Genomic DNA, 18,164 nt, shown 5'->3' with positions numbered 1-18,164 from the left:
ATGGGATGGTGGACAGTACCTGGCATAGCCTGGGGCTGGAAAGGAATCCCCTCCAACAGTACAAAAGTCCATCTCCCCACCCTCACTGCCACTGCCCCACCCCTCCCTCCTCCCTTTCCTGCCAAACATCAGTCCCTATTGATGAGACTGTATATACTGCCTCATTAGACACGCCCGCCAGCTCCCATGCAGGGGGCCTGGGAGGGGGCTTCTCCACTCTTCTCCTGCGACCCTTCTGGACAGGGACACTGTCTCCCCCTCCAAGGCCCTGTGCCCCTCCCACCTCCTTCCTGCACCCTCCTACCTTCCAAGGCAACCACTCCCCTAAACTCTGTACTTTGCACTCCTCTCCCTCTAGAGCCCTCAAATGCTCCCAGCTATTCATTTGTTCATTTTCTCAGCAGAGGCTTGGGGCCACCATGCACCCCGTGGTGTCTTCTGAGCTGGAGAGCAGGCTTGGGAGACTACCCCTGACCAGGGCGGGCGTGTCACCGCACAGCTAGGGAGAGGTAACTCTGCACTGTGTGATCAGCTGGCCCTGAGAGTCCCTTGATTTCCCAAGAAGAATCTGAATGAGCCCCACCCTCCTCTTCCACCCACCAGCCCAGGGCCTGGTCCCCTCAGGGTCCCTCCCTGCCGTCCTCCCGCCGTTTCCACCCCCCTTCCGCAGCCCTGCTCCTCTCAGCTCCAGCTTAGGCTGGGCCTCCCTCCTACTCAAAAGCTTTAGGAAAAAGTGGTCTACCCTGTCTATCTCCTTGCTTCTCATGCCGAGAACTCTTCAACCGCTGCAGCCTGGCTTGGGTTCCCACCACCCCACTGAATCCTCTCTCTGATGCCTCCAGCAGTTTTGCTAATTCCAAGGGACACATCTGGGTCCTTTTCTTCCTGGACCTCACTGCAACATCCGACCTGTTATTCACTCCCTCTTCTTTGAAACGCTGTTCTTTCCTTGTCATTTGTGACACCACACACCCCTCTTTCTGAAATGCACATTTGGTCAAGCCACTTAGAGCCCTCCAAGGTTCTGGACTCTGTAGGGGTTCGGGGCTGTGTGTTTGGCCGCTGTCCACCTGGCTGGGGACCCCTTCTCCACACCTGCCTTTGGCCTTGCTGGTCCCTTCGCTTGAAACCCTCTTTCCTCCTCACCCCTGTGGTCCCAGCTTAAACATTGGAAGATTTTTCTTATGTAGCTGGCCCAGGCACACTTCCTGGGGACTCCCAAGGCCTTGTTTGTCCCATGTCACACAGCATGGAGATCACTCGCCCCACTCGCCCCTGCCATCTCCCCCATAAGACTGAAGGCTCCTTGCAGCTGGCGCCTGTGCTTCTCTCCTCTGCTGCCCTTAGGCTGCCAGATACAATACATGGGACAGACTTAAACTCACCCTTGATCTGAAATTCAGATTTTACTGGGTGTCCCATATTTTCTTAGGCTAAATTTGGCAACCTTAACTGCTGTACCCCTAGGACCCCGCTCGGTGTGGGACATAGAGTGGATGCTCAGTAACTGTTAGTTGAATGAATAATAGTGGCAGTGACATAAGTGCTATGGAATACAAAGGAGAGGTGGCAGGCTCCCTGGAGGAGGTGACACCTGAGCCCACACAGATGGCGGTATTAGGTTATGGCATGAGCCAGCCCCTCCATGGGGACACCTCCTGTAGTGGTGTTCCCTCAAAAGATAATAATATTGACGCTCTAACCCCCTAGTTGTGAATGTGACCTTATTTGGAAATAGGGTCTTTACAGATGTGATTAAATTAAGGATCTCAGGATGAGATCATCCTGGATTTAGGATTGGCTTTAAATCCAGTGACTGATGTCCTTATAAGCGAAAGGAGAGGGAGGTTTAGGACACGCATACAGAGGGAAGATAGCCATGTGAAGACAGAGGCAGAGGTTGGCGTGATGCAGCTCAAGCCAAGGCCCACAGAGGATTTCCGGGAGCCATCAGAAGCCAGGAGAGAGGCAGGGAAAGGATTCTCTCCCAGAGCCTCTAAAAGGAACCAACCCTGCCAATGCCTTGATTTTGAACTTCTGGCATCCAGAACTGTGAGAAAATAAATTGCTGTTGCTTTAAGCCATCCAGTTTGTGGTATTTTGTTATGGCAGCTGTAGGAAGCTCATATGTTCCCAAGGTTCCATCTTTCCCAAGTTCAATCTGTAAGACTCTTCCTGCATGACCCCTGCCCCCAGGGCCCCCTAGATTACCAGTCCTCTTATTTGGCCTGTGGTAGTAGCCAGCCACCAAATGGCCCCTAGGATCCTCACCTCCTGGCCTTCTTGCCCTTATATAGTTCCCTCCCACATTGAATGGGGCTGAGCTGTGTGACAGTAAAATACTGCAGAAGTGATGGTGTGCGATTCCCATGACTAGGTTATAAAACCTGAGACCAAGCTTCTGCCTTGGTATTTTGGGTTGCTTGCTGTGGGGGAAGCCAGCTGCCATGCTGTCAGGATGCACAAGTGGCATGTGGACGAGTCCACATGGTGAGGAACTGAGGCTTCTCACCAACTGCCAGCCCCAACTTGCTAACCCAGGGAGTGAGCAACCTTGGAAGATGATTGTCCCATACCAGTTAAGCTTTAAGATGACTAAAGCCCCAGCCAGCATCTTGGTAGCAAACTCATGGTAGCCCCAGAGGCAGAACCACCCAGTGAAATCATTCCTGAGGTTCTCATTCACAGAAGCTTTGGGGATGTTTGTTAGGCAGCACTATTACTGCATAACTAATACAAGGCGCCAATTAAATGTCATGCTTGTTTTCATCTTCAAGATCCTCAGGCCCCACCCTTGGTACTAGAAGTCAACAGGAGACAACTAGTGGCTGGATTTAATGGTGACAGTTGGCCTCACTGACCTCAGGAAGGTGAGAGGCTGCTAGACTGTCAGGGCTAGGAGGGACCAAGTAGTCACTGAGTCTCTCTCTCCTTGACAGCCAGGAAAACCAAGGCCCCGAAAGGGGCCCAAAGGTTGGAGGGGGTTGAGATGTCCTGACTTTGGGGCCTGCAGCCTCTTCAGGTCCTTGTCCAGGTAAGTCATGCGCAATCTGAACAGACCCTGTGCCCAGAGGCCATTGCCTTATATATGTTTCCCAGGGCTTCTGTAACAAAGGACCCCAGACTGGGTGGCTCAAACAACAGCAACTTATTGTCTCCCAGTTCTGGAGGTCAGAAGTCTGAAACCAAGGGACTGGCAGGGTTGGGTCCTGAGGGCTGAGAGAAGGAACTGTCCGGGCCGCTGTCCTTAGTTTGTAGATGACCAGCTTCATGTTCATATGACATTCTCCCCTCATGGCTGTCTGCATCCGAATTTCCCCTTCTTATGAGGACACCAGTCATATTAGCCTAGGACCCACCCTAATGACCTCACTTTAATTTGATTGTTCTGGAAAGACCTTGTCTCCAAATAAGATTGCATTCTGAAGTACTAAGAGGACTTGAGCATATGAATTTTGGGGAGGACACCATTCACCCTATAACACCCTAGGGTCCCCTCGTTAGGGCCATGGTCTTTCTGCCCATAATTGGTTCTGTTTCCCAGTTTCTTTCCTGCTCTCTGCCTCCCTGCCACCCATTTCGTGCTCGTGACAGACATTACTAATCCCTGCTGGCACCCTTTCTGAGGAAGCCAGGTGCAGATCAGAGTTCTCCTCAGCAGTCTCCAGGCAACCTGCCCTCCAATATGGCTGGTTAAGACTTTGCAGAGGAAGAGGGGCTGCCGGATGGCTCCGTTGGTTAGAACGCAAGCTCTCAACAACAAAGTTGCCAGTTCAAGTCCCGCGGATGGGTCCTACAAAAAACACACCGTTCCCCAGCTGGGTGGGGGGAGAAAAAGACTTTGCAGAGGAGAGGGAGGAGTTGGAGGAGATGATGAACAATAAATGCATCTAACTACAAACAGTTCAAAATCCATCGACTCGTCTGTCTGTTCTAGGTTATCTGCCCCTGCAGACTCACCACTGGGCCCAATGAGCCTGTTTTCCAGCAGGAGCCACAGCTCTCCTTGCTGGTTCTCATCTTAGGAAAGGTGGGCACCTGGGGTCATGGCTTCAGGTCCAGAGCCCATGTCTGCCAAGGAAGAGACCCCCCCACCCCCTTCTCTTGTTTGCAGTTCAGCCAACAAGCATTTCTGAATGCTCTGATGCAAGGAGGGCACTGTGTCAAGCAGATGCAGTGGGCAGCAGGCGCCAGGCTTGCTCTGTCTACCCAAAAGCCCTGCTTCCATCTTCCTTGCTAACCGAGCCCAATTCTGCTCAAGTGATGGGTGGAGGTCCCGGGATATCATGGAAGGTGTGGTGGAACACAAACCTCATGGGCCCAATCCCAGCGTGGGAATCCTATGCCCTTTTGACGGGGATTAGTTTAAGGGGCATGGGTCTGCTCAGGGATTCTTGGGAAAGGTTTTTCTTCCTGATAAAAGAGAGCTGGCAAGGAGAAACCCTCTGCCCTATGTCCCTCTTCTCCCACTCTGGAAACTGGGCTCTCAGGGTGGGATGCTTGGAGCAGCTGCAGCCACCTAGTGCCATGAGGAGAAATCTTCTGATACATGGAAGAGGCAGAGGTGAGAGATGAGAAGGACCTGAGGCCTTGATGACCACTGAGCTCTGTCCGTGGTGACCACCAACCTCCACACTTCTCAGGAGGGACAATAAAATGTCCGCTTTCCTCAAAGCACCATTGAGTGGAAGAAGAGCCAACTGCATCTTCACTGAAAGGATGTGGTTACAGGGATGTGAAAAACAGGCCTCTGGCATCAGCTGGCTTGGGATGGATCCCGGCTTTGCCACTTAGGCAGGTCACCTTCTGAAGTCTCAGTTCCTCACCTGTAAAAGGAAAAGAATTAGAATAACTACCTCATAGAGCTAATGTGGGGAAAATGAGATAACGTAGGTAACACATTTTGCACACAGGGGTTGGTACCTCTAAGCATGAATTCATGTGTTTATTCATTCACTAATTTATTCCACAACAGTTATAGAAAAATCTATGTATTTGTACTAACGTAGGGCCTGAGGATGTAGCTGAGAAAAAATAATAGGCACTCAAAGAAGTTGGCTGTTATAGTATCATAAGAACTTGGCTCTTTCCATTATTATTCTAGATCTTTGTCTACAAGGGGATCCTAGTATGTTGGTAAAATCAAGGGAAATTTGGGAGGCATGATTTTCTTGGACCTGGGAGGGTAGGTACCTGAGGAGTGAGAAGGGCTAGGGACAGTTAGGAGGGCTCTCCTGACAAGGTGAGGTTTGGGAGGCCTGACGCCAATTTGTTGAGACCAGCAGTCATTTGTTGAGCACCTACTGTGTGCCAGCTGCTGTGGAGCTGTGTGAGGAGCGTGGAGGCACAGGTGAGTAAGACAGGTGCCCTGTCCTCTCTGGGCTCACAGCCTGGAGGAGAGGACAGAAAGGGAAACAGGTAGGTGGTTACAACAGAGTGTGACTAGTGCTGAGATGGAAGGGGGCAGATGTCCTAGGCAAGGTAATAGATGAGCTTCATTTTGCAAGGCAAATGAGAATTAGTCATGAGAAAAGGAGGAACACTTCCCAGCTATCAGGAATGGCAGGTTGTTGAACGTGTCTAAAGCATAAGTTCAAGTGGGGTGGTGTCAACAGATGCATTGTGTCAGAGGTTGTGGTCGCAAATGATAGAAGACTGAAATCAACCAGCTCAAAAAATCAAGGGCATGTATTGGCTCATATGACTAAACTGTTCTGAGGTTCAGTGGCTTCAGATGAAATTGATCCCATGGCTCTACGATGTCACCGAGAAACTAGGTTTTTTCCATCTCTTCATGGTGCCCTCCACAGTGTGTTGGCTTTCCTTGAGGATCAAAGATGGCAGCCAACACTCCTGGCTCAGCTGCCTGGACTTTGTCCCATATTTGTAACATGCTGATTGGGCCAGTTTAAGTCACTGGTCCACTTCCTGAACCAATCATCGTGTCCAAGGCCTAGGGAATGGCTGACATTGGGGTGGGATCAACCCCACAGCACCACATTGATCCCCAGAGGAGAAAGGCTAAGGGGGAATAGAGGTGAGGAGGCCAGATTTTGAGGAGATAAATCGTGCTTAGGAACTTGAACTTAATTCAAGGATAATGGGAAGCGGAAGATTGACTTGATCAGGTTGGATTTGAGACAGATCACCCTGGTTGTTGAATAAAGATTAGAATTGGGATGATCGATTAGCTCAGTTGGTTAGAGGGCGGTGCTCTTAACAAGGTTGCCAGTTCGATCCCCACATTGCCCACTGTGAGCTGTGCCCTCCACAACTAGATTGAAACAACTACTTGACTTGAAGCTGATGGGTCCTGGAAAAACACACTTAAATAAATTTTAAAAGTTAAAAAAAAAACACGAATAGAGGAGGGCAAGAGAGGGGGCAGGGTGGCCAGCTAGGAGGCTGCTTCAGGAGTGGGTGAGGGGGAGTGGCTGTGGAGGAGGGGACTGACCCACATGGAAGTGGAGCACAGGGAGGAGTTGAGGGCAGCTCCTAAGTTTCTACCTTTGGTACCTGTGTAAAGGGGAATTGGGAGAGGGGCAGGAAGTGCAAATGAGGGTCAAGAGGCTGAAATCTGGACAGGCTGGGCTTGAGGTATCTGAGCGAGAACCAAGCTCAGATGTCCAGAATGCAGTTGGTTGAATATTGGGGTCTGAAGCCCAGGGCGAGGTTCTGGGCTGGGGATGGAGCTTGGAATGTCCACAGCTCAGGGAGTTAAGGATGGGTCTGAAGAACCAATAGCAGGGTTTGGAGACAGCCAGGAGGGCAGCCAGCGGGGAGCTGATGTCTGGGGGCAAGGGAGGTCCTCCGTGTCCAGCCCTGGTCAGAGGAGTCCTCCAGTGCCTGCCAAAGGCCCCTCAGGTTTACAGATAACAGCCACTGGTGACCTTGGCAAGAACAGTCCCTATGGAGTGGCAGAGGGTGAAGTGGCATTGCAGTGGTTGGGGAGTGAGTGGGAGGTGAGGACGAGGATGGAAGGGTGCGAACAAGTCTTTTAGGAAGCCCAGCTTCAAAAATAAGAAGAGAAAAGGCAGCAGTAGCTTTAGTTGAAAGGGGTAGCTGAAAGTGACCATGATGGAGGAAGAGGTGCCCGTATGTGTTGGTGTGTCTGTGCATGTGGGGGGCTGGGGGGTTAGGATGGAGGGACTTAGCAGATTGGTGTGCTAAGGGAAAGACAATAATGAGGGAGGAGAAATAAAGGAGGATCAAGGTGAGAGAGAGAGAGAGAGAGAGAGAGAGAGAGAGAGAGAGAGAGAGAGAGAGAGAGAGACAGTGCGTGTGTGTGTGTGTGTGTGTGTGTGTGTGTGTGTGTGTGTGTGTGTAGGGGAGGATGTGGAGCCTGGGAGACAGGTTGGCCTTGAAGCGGGAGGCTACATCTACACCTGGAGGTGAGAGGGAAGGAGCTGAATCTCTGGGTGTGTGTGGGGGGGTTTCCTGCCAGATGGCCTCAATTCTCTCTGAAAGTGGGAGGCAAGGTCATGTGCTAAGAGCCATTCAGCAGGTGGGCGGGGGTTGGGGGTGGGGTGCAGGAGGAGCCTGAGTGGGCAGCAGGAAGGATGCTTTCTGCCACCCTGGGAACTCTGGATGTGCCCAGTCAGAGCAGAGCTCTCCTGCAGGAGCCAGCAGTCCCAAGGACCAAGCTGGGCATGGGGCATGCAAACAGGTGGGCCAGGCCAGGGTTTGCAAGGTAGAATGGGGCATTCTGGGGCACCAGGTAAGGCTCAGAGGATGGAGAGCAGATCTGTTTGGTTGGATCAGAAACAGGCTAGAGAAGTTCCAACCTTTCCTGAAAGGCAATAGGGAACCATGGGACATTATTGAGTAGGACATTATTGGGATATGATCAAAGCAGAGTTTAAGACTCTGTATCCAGTTAGGTGTGCATAGTGGATTGCAGAGATCACACTGAAGGCAAGAATCTGGAGCCATTGACAAGTCTCAAGGGAGGATGTCAAGTGTCAGATGTCAATGTCACAGAGAAAGAACTTTTAGTTTCAGAGGTCAGACCCAGGAACACTGGGTGGGGATGGCCTTCTGCTGGTCCACAGAGCACGGGCTACCTCACAGAGCAGTTGAAGGGGTTTCCAGCCCTGCTTGGGGTGCCCAAGAGGGGACCCCTGCTTCAGAAGGAAAGCAGCATTGAAGGAGGCTCCAATTACATTCCATCTGAGATGATGCTAGATTCTCCCAACAATCAGATGAGGTCACAATTATTGTTCTTTTGAGAGATGGAGGGACTAAGGCTCAGAGAGGCCAGGTAACTCACCTCAGGCCACAGAGCAAGTGAGAAGCATAGTCAGGATTCACCTCAGATCTGAGCTCCTTGGCCTGCACTGTTTCTGCGTTTTTCTTGCTGTTCCTTTCTCCTTCCATTTCTCTAGGGGTTTCTGCTCCACCTGACTTTGTTCTGGGTGGCTCTGGGCCAAGGAGACTTGCTGAGGATTAAATCTAAAACTCAGTAACTCCAAACGGCCTGAGGGCTCCTTGATCCCATGCACTTGGCCCAGAACGGGCTCCTTAGGGTGCCAGGCTCAGCCTCCCTGGGAGGACATTTGTGGCCAGGCTGAGGTGGGACCCCCTCATACACATTGTCACCGCCAGAGGGCGCCAGCCATTGCCCAGGTGAAGGCGAGGGGAGGTCCCCTTCAAGGCTTCCGGAGAAACAGCTTGGACTCCCCTGTCTGGAAACTGCCCCCTGCTAGGTCCAGGGAGCCCCTGTGGCCTTCTCATGTCTACCTCAACTAATATCTTGCTGACCCTTCCTCCCCAGTTCCTGCTTTGCTCAGGGAGTCAGATTTCCTCGGTGTGGGTGTCAGGAAGCCTGGGGTCTCCTTGCTGACCTCCCGCCTGGATCTGCTCTGCCCTCCCCCAGCAACACTCACATGTGCGAGCCTCACCTCCTTTAGCCCTCACAGGGCCACAGTGCTGAAGCAGTGCCAAGACCAGATTGTCACCTCTCTCGGCCTCTTTACAACCCTGAGTGGGAGTGTGGGCCAGTCCAGGGGATTACTAACTGGGCCCAGAGTGGGGGAGGGCAGCGCCCTGAGCCACACAGCCAGCCAGTGGGCCCTGCAGGGAGGGAAGGAGGAATTGCATTCCTGTCTAGGCAGGATTGAGGGAGTGGGGGCCCTGGAGGGAGCTCCCCAAGCTCCTCCCAAGCTGTAGACCATCTCCTGCATCCCTGCTTCACCTCTCCCTAGGCCTTCAGTCCAGGGGCGCACCTCCCCGCAACAGCTCAGCCAGGTTTCTGCTGAGATCCTGCCCTCTCCCTCCCCCACCCCAGGGCCGCCTGCCTGCCTGCCTGCCTGCCTCCCTCCCTCCCCAAGCTTAGCCCCTTGGCTGTGGCCACTGAGGGCCTGGCCAGGGTCCCAGGCACCACACCACAGCGGCCAGAGCTCGGGACAGTCCCAGTCTGTCTGGCAGGGATGTGGGTTCAGGATTGGCTGGAGCTGCCCTTGCCTTTGGGAGGAGGGAGCTGTGAGGGGAGGGCTGGTGGCTCGCTCAAGGTCACCCTCCTTTTCTCTCCCAGCATCCCTGTTCAACCTTTGTCCCTTTGCCTCACCTTGAGGAGGGAGGAGGCAAGTTGCCCAACAGACTGAGGACGGACGGAAGAGCCCAGGGAACAGAAAGGTTTTCTGGGCTCCTGACATTTATTCTTTCAGTAAATATTAAGTGCCTACTGTATGCCAGGCGCTGAGAACACAGAGTGATCATGGTTCATACAATCCCTGCCCACAGCCCAGCGAAGAGACAGACAAGAAATAAACAGTCACACAAATAATATAAACTTGTGTCCCTAGCAAGGTGACAAAGGCCCTGAGCGGGCATCTGGTGGGGGGGGGGGGGGGATCTCGGGGTAAGGAGCCTGGTCTGGACTAGGGAGAGAGGCAGGCTTCAGACATGGCCAAGGGCTCTGTGGAGGCCTGTGTGGGGGCTGAGCAAAGCCTCAGTTTCCTCAACTGGAAAACACAGGAAATAAACGTGCCTCCAATCACAGGGTTGCTGCAAGGCGGCCTTGCATCCTGGCCCACAGCCCTCAGAAAGAAGGAGCTGTCAACCTCCCTGAGGAAGGGTGATGGGGAGCTCAGCAGTGAAAATGGCGGGGAGGGCATTCCAGCTCTCACCAAGCTCAGAGGTGGCCTCAGGGAGGTAAGGGACCCCAATTCTAGGGCTGAGTTCTCGAGCTCTGTTGGCCCCTCTGCTGCCTAAGGCTGAAGGGGAGGAGGGATTGGTTCCAGGCTGCCTTTCCTTCTCTCTCCTCCCACACCCCCTTGTTTCTGGCCACGTGGCACCTCTGCACCCCCAGCCTGGGGGGAGGATGATTCCTGACCTGGGGGTTGGGGGAGGCAGGGGAAAGTGGGTGGGATTTGGGGTATCGCTGAGATGAGGTCCCACAGAGCAGCCCACTCCACCCCACCCCACAGCCCCAGGGCGGCACGGAGGGGGTGCTGTCTCTTTAAGAGCCTTCAGGCTGCTGGGAGCAGATGGCCAGGCCGGCCGGGGCCCCTTGTCCTTTGTGTGGCTTTGCACAAAAGAGGGGGCCAGCTGGGGAGGGGCGGCTGCAGCAGGTGGGAGGGTGGGGCCTTGCCCCTCCCCCTCCCAACCCTGTGCCTTTGCCCCTTGGGGAGGGGGTTTCTCACTAGGAATACCCCTCCTTTCTGGATATTGTGGCCCCTACAGTCACCCCCAAACTCTTAGGATACCCCTCCTGTGTCGTGTCCCACTTCCTAGGCAGAAGCTTCATTAAACTAGGGCCTAGGGACTCCCCCCTCCAACTCCAAGGAATAAACCTCCCTCTCTTCCCCTACCTCCAGAACAGAATCTTCTTCTGGCCCTGAGTGCCAGGCTCTAGGGAGACAGGAAAGCAGAATTAGGTTCTTATAGTGGTGGTGGTGGGGTATGCTGGGGAAGGAGGGATACCAGGGGCTGGGGGTACCTGGGGCAGCCCTGGGGGAGGGAGGCCAGAAAAGGTATGATACTGAAGGGAACAGGGGCTGGGCCCTGGACCCTAGATACGAGTATTGAAAGGAGGCAAGGGTGGGGCTATTGGGGACCCAACTGAGGCCCTGCCCAATGGGTGGTCGGTGTGGGCAAGATGGAAGACTCCATCATAGAAGAGGGTTGTGTGCAGTGATGGCTGTCTGCCAGGCAGGAGGGGACAGAGATGACAGCTTTCCTAAAGATCCGAGGTGCTGTGGGCAGGGTGGCACCCTGCCATTCGGGAGGGGTCAGGGCGGGGAAGCTCTTCTCATCTTGTAGCAGACCCCCTTAGCTCAGATCTAACCTTGGCCCATTCATTCTCCTCCTTTGTCCAGACCTCCCCACCCTGGGGCTTGGTGCCCAATCCGTGATTTAAGAGGAGGAAAAAGGCCCTGTAGCTCTGGCTTGAGGTGTGGCGGGCAACGTGGCTGCGGGCTGGGTGGCCCCAGGGTGGCCCCATGTGGCCCGACAGCGCCGCAGCTGGGTGGGGTCGTGGCTGATTTTGCCCGGCAGCCCCCAAGGAGCTCCCACGACCAAGAGGCCCTAGTCGGGTCTTCGATGGACCACAGGACCCGGGCCGGCCCGCCGCAGGCAGCGGGTGGGGGCGGGGATCCCTGGCTGGGCCCTGGGTTGCTTCTAAATTTAGGAATCTGATTACAGAGTGGCCGAGGAAGGGAAGGGAGAGGACGGTGCGAGTGCAGGCTCGACTCAGTCTGGGCACAGCGGGTGTGCCCGGGTGGTGTGTCTAGGAGTCTGGGGCTCCAGGTGGGAGGGGCTGCGGCGGGGGCTTGGGCTTGTGTGCGCTGCCGCACGTGCCCGGGGCGGCGGGGACGGGCACCCGCGCAGCTCGCCGGCTCAGAGCCACCGCCGGTGTGTGCGCTGGTTCTTTGTGTGCCTGGCAGGGTGGCTGGGTCTGGCTTGGAAAGTCTCTGCCCACCCCCCTCCCCCAGCTCCGTCTGTGCCGCTCTACCCGCTTCCCGGTCTGTCACTCTGCCCATGCTTGTCCCGGGGGAGGGGGATGCTGCTCCCAGCTGGGGTGATAGTGAACCCAGTGGGGAGGAGACCCAGCTCCTCCCTCTCCTTGCAGTCCAGACCTTCCCCTACACTTCCCATTCCCCATCCCTCAACCCCTTATGCCACTGTTTTGAGGCGCACACTGCAGCAGTTAAAGGGAATGGGGTGACCCCTGGGGACCCGCAGATGCACTAGAAGCTAGGCTTTGCCCGGGTAGCTCTTGGAGAAATTCATTCCTCGCTTGTCCGGCCTCCCATCCGCTCTGGCCCCCAAGGGCGCCTGAAGGGGGGGGTCCCCCTGCGGAAGGGGGGGCGGGGAGTTCCTTGGCAGGAAGGGAAATGGAAGGAAAAGCTGGGCTCCACCCGGGCGGGCGGGCAGACGGCCTCAGGGCCCCCAGGGCAGGCGGCAGTAACCCGAGCCCACTGGTGTGTGGGGCTGGTGTGCGCGTGGGTGGGGCTGACCCCCAGCTATTGCGGGGGGGGGGCAACGGGGTCTCCCCCAGGGGCAAGTCTGGGAGACCCTGGGGCCCGCAGAGGGAAGCGCTCTCCACCCGGGTCCTGACCCCACCCCCTGGAGGTCTAGCCCCGGCCCCCAGACCCCGCCCCCCGGGCCCTCCTTTCCACCCCAGGGCCAGATGTTCAGCTGGCGGAGGCATCGGCTGGGGGAGGGGTGCTGAGGCCGCAGCCGGTACTACTTCCCTGCCAGCAGCTTCATTGTGTGCGCGAGGAGCGAGCGGCGGCGGAGAGCTGGCGGGCGAGCGAGCAGCAGCCCGAGCGCGCCGGGGAGAGAGAGAGCGAGCGCACCGGGGAGGGTGCGAGGCGGCGCCCGCGGCTACGCTCCGCCCGCCTCCCTGCAACTCTGCCCCAGCGCCGCGCGCCGTGCGCGCCGTCCCGCCACCACCGCTACCGCCGGGGCCCCGCCGGCTGCCGTCGCAGGCAGGGGTCTGGTCGGGACAGGGGTCCCCGCCCGGCGGTTGGGGCATCCCCGTATAGCCGAGAGGCACGGAACCCGTGGGGGGCGCCAATTGCGCTGCAGCGCCCGCCCACTGAACTGCGTGGGCAGGAGGGCGGTGAGGCTCCCGGGCGCCCCGAGGGCAGGGCGCCCCGACTTCTTTGGGGGAGCCCCAATCCTGGAGAGCGCATAGAGCGAGCGCGCCCCCCCCAGCCACATTGGACCTTGCGCTCATCCTCCGTGCACCCCACTTCTGCACAAACTTTTCCGAGCCCTCGCCCGTGGGGGTCGCGGAGAGCGCTGGGCTGCCCTCTGGGCTCCCGCCCCTACGGACCCTAGCCTCGCTGACCTCCTGCCTCTCGTAGTCTCAGTGGCGACCTCTCCAGGTCGGGCCAGGCACGGCACTTGAGGCGAGCGCGGCAACCCCCGGTTGCTCTCCGAAGCCTCCTGCGCCCCCCGGGGCAGCCGGGCGGGGTAATGCCCTCGGTGATGGAGAAGCCGAGCGCGGGCTCCGGGATCCTGTCCCGAAGTCGGGCCAAGACGGCGCCCAACGGTGGACAGCCCCACTCGGAGGATGACAGCAGCGAGGAGGAGCACTCGCACGGTGAGCCCCGCGGCCTCGGGTTAAAGGCGCACAGGCCAGGGGGCGCGGGATGGGCGGGCGGGGCGGGGCCGGGGTGGGGGAGAGTTGCCGACCTCCGGCGTATTATACTAATGGTTCTTGTCAGCCCTGGATTGGAGCCTCTGCCTTGCTTCTGCCCCAAGCCTGGGGCTACCGGCACCGGGACTCTGGAGGCTGAGCCCCTAGCTGCCGAAAAGGCGGTCCTGCCCGCCGCGCCCTACTCAGTCCCTGGGGACTCGGGTGTCCCTGCCTTCCACACATTAGGCGTCGCATACCTTGCCACCTTGCAGGGGAATGAGGTCTGGCCGGGGCAGGGGTTGGAAGGACACCTCCACACGGAGCTGTGAGGCTCATGCGGTGGGGAGGAGCCTTGGATTCCCCGCAGGGCTGTAGTCCAGGTCTAGGGGCAGCCCTCCAACCTCCCCCCACCCCCCAGTCAGAACAAAGGGCTCTGCCTGGCCTGGGCTCTAAAACTGGCCCCTGTTCTCTGTCCCCCCCCCCCACAGGCCCCCATAGTCTATAACTAGGCAGGGTCGCTTCCTCTTCCAGTTCTTTCTGTGGCTGAGGGTAACTGAGGGAGAAGATGAGAAAAAAGTGAGCCTCCTGGAAGGTGGGGGCCCTGGGTGCTCAGGAAGGAGAACTCCAGGCCAGCCACCTCCCCCGCCACCTCCTCCCATCCTCTCTCCCTCCCTCCTTCCCTCCTTCCCTCCCTGGAGTCCTGACTGCCTCCCCCTGGCTCCGCAGACAGCATGATCCGTGTTGGAACCAATTACCAGGCCGTAATTCCGGAGTGCAAGCCTGGTGAGTGGCAGGACAGGCTGTGAAGGGCGGGGAGTGGAGGGCCCATGGCTTGGCCCTGAGCCCCACCTGGGGGAGCCCTTGGCTGGTGCCCACTGGAAGGACAGGCGGGTGGGGGTGGGTGGCCCCGTGGCTAGTTTTCCTGCTCTGCCTTCCTGTCTGGGTCTCAGCCCCTCCCTTTTTCTGGGCCTCACCTCAGAGGCCCCCCTCTGCCACCCTCTGGCCATGGGTCCAGGCCCACACCACCATGCTGATCTGAGTGTCTCCCCATCCTTTGCTCCTCTGCTTTTCAGAGAGCCCTGCACGCTACAGCAACAAGGAGCTGAAGGGGATGCTGGTGTGGTCGCCCAACCACTGTGTGTCGGATGCCAAGCGTGAGTGGGTGGGACCCCAGGTTCATGCACACCCTTGGGAGCTGGGGGCTTGGGTTCATGCCAGCCAGTGGCCAGCTCTTCTCAGAAGTGGACTGGAGTCTAAGGTGTGGGCTCAGGCTGTGGGGAGCATACCTCTGTTGGGGCAGGCCTGGGTTAGGAGTTGTAACCCCTCCTCCAAGACCTGGCTCCTCCCACCCTTGCAGTTGACAAGTACATTGCAATGGCCAAGGAGAAGCATGGCTACAACATTGAGCAGGTGAGCCTTGGCCCCACAGGGGTTCGGGGTGGGGAATGGACAGAGCTGGGGGTGGCTGAACCTGAGTTGTCCCTTGTCCCGGGCCAGGCACTGGGCATGCTCCTGTGGCATAAGCATGACGTGGAGAAGTCACTGGCCGACCTGGCCAACTTCACCCCCTTCCCTGACGAGTGGACAGTAGAAGACAAGGTGCTGTTTGAACAGGCCTTTGGCTTCCATGGCAAGTGCTTCCAGCGGATCCAGCAGATGGTAAAGCCCTCCGCCCCAGCCATCGCACCTCCGCCCCTCCTTTCTGACGAGCCTGCCCGGGGCCCAGACTCTTGGGTGGCCCCAGCCTCTGGCGTTGCCCCTCCAGCTGCCTGACAAGCTGATCCCCAGCCTGGTGAAGTATTACTACTCTTGGAAGAAGACGCGCAGTCGGACCAGCGTGATGGACAGACAGGCTCGGCGGCTGGGGGGCCGAAAGGACAAAGAAGAGAGGTGGGGGTCCAGGGGGAGCTAAGTGGGTGGGGGCAAGCCAAGTTCTTGGTGGGGGGGGCCCTGCCCCTTCCTCACTCCCTCCCTGTCCCCTGTGTCATCAGTGATGAGCTTGAAGAGGGACGAGGAGCAGTGAGTGAGGGAGAGCCAGATGCTGGAGACCCCAAGAGAGAGGTGAGGTGCTAGAGCTGGTCTGGCCCACCCACCCACCCTCTCCTTGGGCTTTGCACCACTCTCCCCCTTCTCTTTTCTATGGCAGCCTCTGCCCTCTCGGCCCCTGAATGCTCGCCCAGGCCCTGGGAAGAAGGAGGCCCAGGTGTCCCAGTACCGCCACCACCCACTTCGAACCCGGCGGCGCCCACCCAAGGGCATGTACCTGAGCCCGGAGGGCCTCACTGCCGTGTCAGGAAGCCCGGATCTTGCCAACCTCACTCTTCGAGGCCTTGACTCCCAGCTCATCTCCCTCAAGCGCCAGGTGAGGGCCTGAGAAAAGAAGGGGCCATGCAGAGGGGGCAGTCAGCAGCTGGGCACTGTGACTGGGGGCAGCTGGGGGTAAGGGAGATGGTGCAGGTGCCAAGCCTGCCCCTGTCCCTGCCCCTGCCCCATCCTCTGGGCTTCTGGGTAACTTGGTATTTTTTTTCTGGGTCTTAAAAAAAAAGAAAAACTGGTCTGTGAAAAGGGGTGAACCACAGAGTCTCCCCTACTGAGTGGTTGTGAGGGGTAAATGAGTTAGATGGTGGGTGGCAAAGAGCTGTGTTGGGAAGTGGCACCGTGTCTGCAGAAGTAGGGCCCTGGCAAAGGCTGGTATTGACAGCCTCCCTGGCAGAGTTTGATGTTCCCTCATTTCCTGACCTCCCCAGGTGCAAAGCATGAAGCAGACCAATAGCAGCCTTCGCCAAGCCCTGGAGGGTGGCATCGATCCCCTCCGCCCTCCTGAGGTAAGGGTTGGGGTGCAGGAATGGGTTCTCTCTGGAGGCAGAGCAGAAAGGGGAATTCTGCTTGGAGAGCAGGGCCTCCATTTCCGTATTTTTGGTGTAAAGGACGTATTTCTTTGCTCTCCAGGCCAACACCAAGTTCAACTCCCGCTGGACCACAGATGAGCAGCTTCTGGCTGTACAAGGTGGGTTAGACTGTGAGGGGAGCAGAGGGCCCCAGGAATCTCCCCACCCTCCAAGGAGCTGGGGGCAGAGGGAAAGGCTCAGGAAGTAACTAGTTCTCAGGGGTACTCACACTCTGCTGCCCTTCTGACCCTTGCAGCCATCCGTAGGTATGGCAAAGACTTTGGGGCTATTGCAGAGGTGATTGGGAACAAGACTCTGACCCAGGTGAAGACCTTCTTTGTGAGCTACCGGCGCCGCTTCAATCTGGAGGAGGTGCTGCAGGAATGGGAGGCCGAGCAGGATGGGGCCCCTGGAGCCCCGGTCCCCGCGGAGGAGGCTAGGAGAGGGGCTCCCTTGCCAGCCCCAGCCCTAGAGGAAGATGATGAGGTGAGAAGGGATGAGAGAAACCCTTCAGAGAAGAGAGGAGAGGAACCGCCTCAGGCCGCGTCCTTAGGCTGCGCTAGGGTTGTGGTGGAGCCTGTTTCTCACTCGTCTCTCTCCTCTCAGGTCCAGATCACATCTGTCTCAACATCTGTGTCCAGATCGGTGCCCCCTGCGCCCCCGCCCCCTCCACCTCCCACCGCGCTGTCCCAGCCACCCCCGCTGCTGAGGCCGCCTTTGCCTACGGCTCCCACCCTGCTTCGCCAGCCACCCCCACTCCAGCAGGGCCGCTTCCTCCAGCCCCGGCTGTCCCCCAACCAGCCCCCACCACCTCTCATCCGTCCTGTCCTGGCTGCCTCCCGCCACACTGCTCGTCCCGGCCCTCAGCCCCCACCCACCCTGATTGGAGCACCTCTGGAGCCTCCGGCACCCTCACTCTGAGCCCTGAGGCCCCCCACCAACCAGAGGCTCCAGGACGCCTTTGCTGGACATCTTCTGGCACCTGTGGCTTCACGGAGGACAAGGGACTAGAGCTTTCGCCAGGTCTTTCGAAGACCAGAGCTGCTGATTGGCACAGCCTGGACCTGTGGGTTCTGCCCGTGTTTCTGGCAGCTGAGTCCATCTCTGCTCCCACCCCGGCCAGGCGCTGGGACTGGGGGTGGCCTTCTGAGCTGGCCTGAGAGTACTTTCTCTTCCTGGATGGGACTGGAATGGCTGCCTCCTATTTGGCTGGGGTTTGGCCTTTGGGCCCTGCCTTTTGTGTAGAGGGGGTAGTGACCGTAGCTTGGGGGGTAGGGGAGAGGACAGTTTGGCCTGTTGGCTGTTCTTCCTCTTTCCCTTCTTTTAGCAATAAGCCTGGGGTGAAGTGGGGAGGGGGCTGGAGGGGGGAGGTGGGCAGAAAGGTCCCTGGGGCTTGATCGCAGCAGAGACTAGAGCGGCAGCTGTCTTCTGGCCGAGTGGGAAGTGCTCAGGGGCTGTGAGGGTGCCCACTATGCCCACCGCCCAAAAGCTTAGAGGAGGGTTGAGGGTCGGGAACATATGCAGACATGGGTTTATTTTTCAATGTTTTTAAAAAATAAATAAAACCTTCCAAGCTCACTGAGTCGGACCTTTGGCTCTGCTTCCTGACTGTGCCATGGGGGTGGGGGGGGGGAGGGTGTGCCCGCCTGCCCAGCACTGGCTTCTCCCCTGGTCCCCAGACCAGAATC

General features: G+C 57.6%; 1 protein-coding gene across 2 annotated transcripts; it reads left to right on the top strand.

Moving 5' to 3' along the window:
• Window positions 1-11,817: 11,817 nt before the first annotated feature.
• On the top strand, window positions 11,818-18,058 carry RCOR2 (REST corepressor 2). Of its 2 annotated transcripts, XM_074336537.2 has the most exons (12): window positions 11,838-13,552; window positions 14,315-14,371; window positions 14,662-14,742; window positions 14,946-14,998; window positions 15,086-15,247; window positions 15,354-15,478; window positions 15,580-15,649; window positions 15,735-15,950; window positions 16,336-16,413; window positions 16,538-16,595; window positions 16,733-16,962; window positions 17,083-17,542. In XM_074336537.2, exons 1-12 carry the CDS (start codon window positions 13,426-13,428, stop codon window positions 17,395-17,397), a joined length of 1,572 nt encoding a protein of 523 aa, XP_074192638.2. In that variant the 5' UTR covers window positions 11,838-13,425; the 3' UTR covers window positions 17,398-17,542. The 2 variants fall into 2 exon arrangements, with proteins under 2 accessions (XP_074192637.2, XP_074192638.2); XM_074336536.2 differs by lacking the exon at window positions 16,733-16,962 and having other exon boundaries at window positions 11,818-13,552; window positions 17,083-18,058.
• The last annotated feature ends 106 nt before the right edge of the window (window positions 18,059-18,164 follow it).

This window comes from Rhinolophus sinicus, chromosome 14 (genome assembly GCF_057876585.1).
Source record: "Rhinolophus sinicus isolate RSI-liver-muscle chromosome 14, RSI-T2T, whole genome shotgun sequence".
In the NCBI taxonomy this organism is placed as follows: domain Eukaryota; kingdom Metazoa; phylum Chordata; class Mammalia; order Chiroptera; family Rhinolophidae; genus Rhinolophus; species Rhinolophus sinicus.
The sequence above is the reverse complement of the archived record's forward strand: the minus strand, read 5'-3'. Positions and strand labels throughout refer to the sequence as shown.